This window comes from Myotis davidii, unplaced genomic scaffold, assembly GCF_000327345.1.
Source record: "Myotis davidii unplaced genomic scaffold, ASM32734v1 scaffold455, whole genome shotgun sequence".
NCBI lineage: Eukaryota > Metazoa > Chordata > Mammalia > Chiroptera > Vespertilionidae > Myotis > Myotis davidii.
In genome coordinates, this window is record NW_006287459.1 from 2,831,529 (window position 1) to 2,837,686 (window position 6,158).

A 6,158-nucleotide genomic window follows, 5' to 3' on the forward strand; every position below is an offset into this window, starting at 1 on the left:
CACTCCAGGGATCTCGCTCCAGGGATCACACTCCTAGGATCACACTCCTGGGATCACGCTCCAGGGATCACACTCCTGGGATCACACTCCTGGGATCACGCTCCTGGGATCACACTCTGAGCACTGGATGGCAAGTTTTGTATTTATAGACCTGTGTTCTAATTCACCTTTACCGTACACTTCTGTATGCATTTTAGACTATGAGCTCATCAGCAGACTGCTTTGTATTTTCCTATATAGTTTCCTTTCTATCTTGACAGTGTTGCTTTTTTTTTTTTTTAACATATTTTATGTTATAAAATTTCTGGTGGAACTATTGCTATGTTTGACTTACTTTTATTATTTTACAATATTTATCCTGTTGACATGCTATAAACTGGACTAACTCTCATCCTTCACAATCTTCTTCCTTTGTAGATATGTAGGTATTATTCACTCTTATCCATATTCTTTACTCTTATTCCTCTCTGCCCATCACCACCATTCTATGTGTGTGTTTTGTGTGTGTTTTAATTGATTTCAGAGAGGGACAGAGAGATAGAAACATCAATGATGAGAGAGAATCAATAATTGGCTACCTCCTGCACACCCCACACTGGGGATCGAAGCCACAATTCTGGTTCACAGGTAGATGATCAACCACTGAGCCATACTGGCCGGGCCATTCTATGTGTTTAATGTGGGTCTTTTGTGTGTGTTCATTGTTTTGGATGCATGCATCTTTTTAATGTAAATGGTATTGTCTTATGTATTTGATTTTATTTTTTAAAATGTTTTCAACTCAACTCTATGCTTTTAAGATCCACCCCTATTGCTATATCCATCTAGTCCACAGCTTCTAACTGTTGTGTAATTCCCCAGGATGCGTCCACCACCACACGTCTCTTACAGAGCCAAGTGATAACATTTTTCAGACACACACACACACACACACACACACACACACACACATATGTAAAATACAGGGCATGCATATTTCCAACTTCACTAAGTCTGGCCACATTGATCTCTCCAGTGGCTGTGTCTCTCACTCCCGCTAGCAGTGCCTGAACGCCCCTCTTGGCCCACAGAGCCTGCTCCAGGGCACGTCAGCTGGGTTCCAAACAGGTTAGGTAGAGAGGGGATTTTCTAACCTTGACATTATCCAGTTTCCTAAATGTTGACAGTCTAATAGGTATAAAGTAGTAATTAATTGTCTTATTTGCATTTCCCTGATAACTAATGTGTTTGAACATCTCTACATATTGTTTAGCCAGACTGCCCCTTCATCTCTAGCGTTGAGATAATGAATCCCCACAACTGGCCCTGGGTTGTAATCTTTTGTCATATATTGGCTCATTAATTTTTTATTGTGGTAAAATTCACATAACATAATATTTACCATTTCAGTCATTTTCAAGTACACAATTCAGCGTCATTAAGTACATCTGCAACGATATGTGGCTGTTATCACTGGTTCTAGAATTTTCTCACCACCCCCCAAAAAAGCCTCAGACCCTTTAGGCAGTCTCTCTTCATTCCCACTTCCCTTCAGCACCCTGGCAAGCACTAATCTGCTTTTTGTCTCCATGGATTTTTTTTATTCTTTATATTTTATGTAAATGATATTGTACAATAAATGACCTTTTGTGACTGGCTTCTATTCCTTTGCATAATGTTTTCAAGGTTCACCATGTTGTAGCATGGATCAGGACTTCACTCCTTCTTATGACTCAATATTCCATTGCAAGGATATTCCGCATTTTGTTTACCAGTTCATCTATTGATGAATATTTGGGTTGTTTCCACCTTTTGGCTATGGTGACTAGAGCTGCTATGCAGATTCCTGTACAAGTTTTTGTTTAAACATGTCTTTAATTCCATTGGGTCATATGTAAAATTCTGTTTAACTAATTAAGGGACTGCCAAACTGTTTTCTACAGGAGCTGCACCATTTTACAACCCCACCAACAAACTATGAAGGTTCCAATCTCTCATTCTTGTCCACACTTGTTATTTTCTGTTTTGTTTTTCTTTTTAATTATAGCGATGCCGGTGGGTGTAAAATGTTATCTCCTTGTGGTTTTGGGTTGCATTTCTTTAATGACTAACGACATGAAACATCTTTTCATTTGCTTGTTGTACATTTATATATTCTCTTTGGAGAAATACCTGTTCAAGTCCTTTGCCCACTTTTTTAATTGGGTCATTTGTCTTTTTGTTATTGAGTTGTAAAAGCTCTTTAAATATTCTGGGTACTAGACTCTTATTAGATATGTGACTTGCAAATATTTTTCCCATTCTGTGGGTGGTTCATTCTTTTTTTTTAAAGCAAATTTTATTTAATCTGTTCCTTACTAAAAAGTCACACTAATATTTCCTTGTCTCTGAATGATTTATGTAGGTCCTCTGCCATTTACCTCTGGGAGTTTTATTGCTTTTCTTGTTGAGGTGCAGCTCCTTGGCATTTGAAGTTGACCTTGCTGATTTTGCTTATGTTCTTTTCAGAACTCTTGTTTGTAGTAGATATCAATGTGGATAATGGTCACATTTCTTTTTTTAGAAAAATATATTTTTATTGATTTTAGAAAGTGAAGAAGGGAGAAGGAGAGAGAGAGAGGTAGAAACATCGATGAGAGAGAAACATCGATGAGAAACATCAACATCGATCAGCTGCCTCATGCACGCCCCCTACTGGGGATCGGGCCCACAACCCGGGCATATGCCCTGACTGGGAATCCAACAGGTGACCTCTGGATGCATGGGTCGATGCTTAGCCACTGAACCACACCAGCCGGGCAGTGGTCACCATTTCTTGAGCTCTCTCCCGGGGGCTAAGCACTTTACATACTTGATTACAAGGTCAGAGGACCCTGTGGCACCTATGCCGTCAGAGCTTTACAAGCACCCGAAGCAGGACACCTCTCTCTTTCTCTGCAACGCCCCACAGCACAGTGCACGGAGGTGGCGGTCAGGGCGAGTCACAGTGACAGGAAGGAACTGTTCTCACTCTCTACTCACTTTAGTTCCTCAGCAAGCACTCCTCCTTATCCCAGTGTAAGTATCTCTTCTTGGTTCTGCCTGGGCTGAGGCAGCAATAGGAACACCTCCCTTTCTCCTTTCCTCCAAACACACACACACACACACACACACACACACACACACACACATCCAGGGTCAGGGACCCGACTTCACAATAACTGTGAGTCCTGCCGTCAAGATTGAACTCCTGCACAGCCTCCCAGAGGAGCCCTGGCGAGCCTTTTCTCTACACCCATAAATGTTTTATGGCTCTCCATTTCACAAAGGCAACTCAGGTGTCTACATACTTCTCCTTGTGACCTGATATCATTTGTCTGCTTGCTTCTCCTAAACTTTGCTCCTTAAACATCATTTCCTCCAGGAACTGTTTTTAGCTTGAAAAGTTGACCCTAGAAAACATGAACTTCATTGGCCCATCACAATACTTTCTCTCTTCTTCCTTTATGTATCCCCGAAACACCTCATATTCATTCTTAACAAGTGGAAAAGTTGGGTTCTCAACCTGATGGCTAATTCAGTAGTTCAGGACTCTGCTCTCCTGAACGGCAACTCCGGTCTGCGGCATAGATTTGGTAAGGTTGGCCTTGGTAACAAAAATGTGAAAACAAGCATCACCACGCATCATTCTGTTAGAGTCAATGAAGAGTTTTGCTCCGCTCAGGGAAACCTCTTCAATCACTGACAGCCTATGTAAGGTTTGGTTAGGCTGGATGCTAAACAGGGAAGAATAAAGAAAGGATTTGGGAAATAAAAGTTTAAAACATGCTTTTCAGGGCAGTCAATGACACACTTTCCTTCCCCATTCCATTTTCCTTAAATTCATCCAACAAAGTTCCAGGTTGGATGCGGTTTAAGGAAAGTCTGGTATGATGCTCCTCTTCAGATGGCACACTAAAAGCATACCTGCTTGCTTAGTGGTGGCAAATGCGGTTTATCTTGGTTTCCATGGGTAGACACTGACGCCATGATGTTGCTGTCTTTGCTTCTCTTCTAGTTGAGTGTACTCAGCTTACACGTTGACCTGATGTCTAGGGAAAATAGAAGACAGTCACTGTGCTGTGTCCGAGTGTTCCATCAACCTTAAAAACACCTCTAATATCAACTCACATATTTGAAAAACATGCTTTCATTTTGTCACTAGTCAATATCCAACCACCTGCCAACTTACTTTCTTTTTAAAAAATATATTTTGAAAATTGATTTCAGAGAGGAAGGGAAAGTGAAAGAGAGACAGAAACATCAATGATGAGACAGAATCATTGATCAGCTGCCTCCAGCATGCCCCATGTTGGGGATCGAGGCCACAACCCGAGAATGTGCCCCTGACTGGGAATTGAACCCTGACCTCCTAGTTTATAAGTTGATGCTCAACCACTGAGCCACGCTGGCTGGGCTGCCAACTTACTTTCTAATGCTTCTCCCCCACCAACACACACATATATGAAATGTCACACTCTGAAACACTGAAAATTTTTACTACCTATAAATTGTGTCCTAAAGGAGCTTCAATTCATTACAAGGCTATTAACTACAGAAATTTTACTGAGTGTCTGTTATGTGCCAGGCCAGGGGATAGGATTAAGGATAAGGCAAACACAGTGCTAAAGGAGCTCACAGTGTAAAGGGGAAGCCAGACAAGTCGGCAGTTACACAACACGCCGAGGGCTCCCCAGAGCCCTCGCTAACCGAGGCTGCTAAGGAAGGAGAGGAAGAAGGTCTGGCCTCTGGTCTCTCTGGTCAGGTCTGAGGCACCAAAGACTAGGACTCTTGAGCTTGTAGAGGGTGGATGGACTCCCCGGCATAAAAACCAGTTTCAAAGGCACGGTAATAGTCCAGGCAAGGCAGCGTGGAGACCTGAACTAACACGCTGGTGGGAAGCATAGACATAATACACTTGAGTTTGAAACGTTAAATGTGGGTGCCTGAGGGTACATACACTGGAACTAGCCAATAGAGATTCGAACATTTGAAGATTTGGGTCTGGAGTTAGAGATGAAGGGGAGACTGGAAAGATGAATTTGGGAGCTGCCATCATAGAGATGACAGATAAAGCAAGAAACAAACAAAATTGTCTAAAAAGAGTATTGGAGAGTGTGAACATTGAGGCCAAGGAATACCAACAGGAGGAGACAAGAAAAGGGCCAAGGAAAGGCCTGGAAAGGAGTAGCCGGTGCGGAGGAGAAGGAATGAAAGAGGGAATGAATCACTGGCGTCACATGGCTCAGAAGAGTGACTTGGCAAGGACGGACATAGTCCAGGTGGACGCTGAGTCCATGCCTGGCCAATGGCCACTGCACTCCTGGCCCTGGACACCATGACTACCACTGATTTCCCTGCAAAATGAACATCTTCTCATACAATCCTGCTTCCTACTAACCTGCCAGGCGTATGAGCCAAGGGGGCCCTCACTTGTACCACGTTTCACCTTAGGTACCTGCTGTTACTGTACAGATAGCAGGATGCCCTACCGTGGATGTTCCTGGAATCAGAAATACCTGAATTCGGATCCTGCCTCCACGCTTTGCTAGCCCTGTGCTTTGGGGTAAATGACTTGACGAGCCTGTGCCTCAGCTTTCTCGCCTGTTACGTAGGGATCATGGACAAGCAACCTTGAGGGGCTGTTGCAAGGAGGAGGGATAAGGAGGAGGGATGAGGTCCATAGCCCCAGCCCAGCACCCAGCACCCAGTACCCAGCACTCAGCACCCAGCACCCAGCATGCAGTGAGTGAGTGAGCAGTAAAGGGCAACTGTGAGAGTGGACCTGGGCACCTTGTTTCTTGAAGATTTCCAGGAAGTCTTTGCACCAAAGGTCAAATGGGAATACCTATCTCAGTCAGGTTTCCGCCATTGCCTTGGAGCAAGAAGCAAAGATATACCGCCCAGCTGCGGTGGGGTCCCCTGCACCCCGTTAACCATCAGCGCACAGCTGAGCAAACCTTCCAGGGTCCTGCCTTCCGGGTCAGCTCCCACCACCAGGCCCTGGTCTGGTTTGGGGTCTTTCTGCTTCTTCAATGTGTGTGTGTGGGGGGGGCAAAGGGGGAGGAATGCTGACAGGTGGGCAGTGGGGGGAGGTTGGCAGCAGGAGGGGGCGGTGCGAGTGGTCGGAGGGACGGTCCTCGGAGGTGTCACCGCACTCT

At 44.3% G+C, this 6,158-nt stretch overlaps 1 protein-coding gene across 2 annotated transcripts in view; it reads right to left on the bottom strand.

The window, feature by feature from the left end:
• The window catches only part of OCIAD2 (OCIA domain containing 2), a 16,926-nt gene that overhangs the window by 10,156 nt on the left and 612 nt on the right, over positions 1 to 6,158 (bottom strand). The window contains exons 1-2 of one of the 2 annotated variants that reach the window (XM_006759273.2): positions 4,637 to 4,737; positions 3,925 to 4,049 (exon numbers count right to left, since the gene is read on the bottom strand). In XM_006759273.2, the coding sequence (XP_006759336.1) occupies positions 3,925 to 3,987 (63 nt within the window). In that variant the 5' untranslated portion in view covers positions 3,988 to 4,049; positions 4,637 to 4,737. Of the gene's footprint in view, positions 1 to 3,924; positions 4,050 to 4,636; positions 4,738 to 6,158 lie in introns of those variants that run through there. The other variant, XM_006759272.2, reaches the window with a different exon arrangement.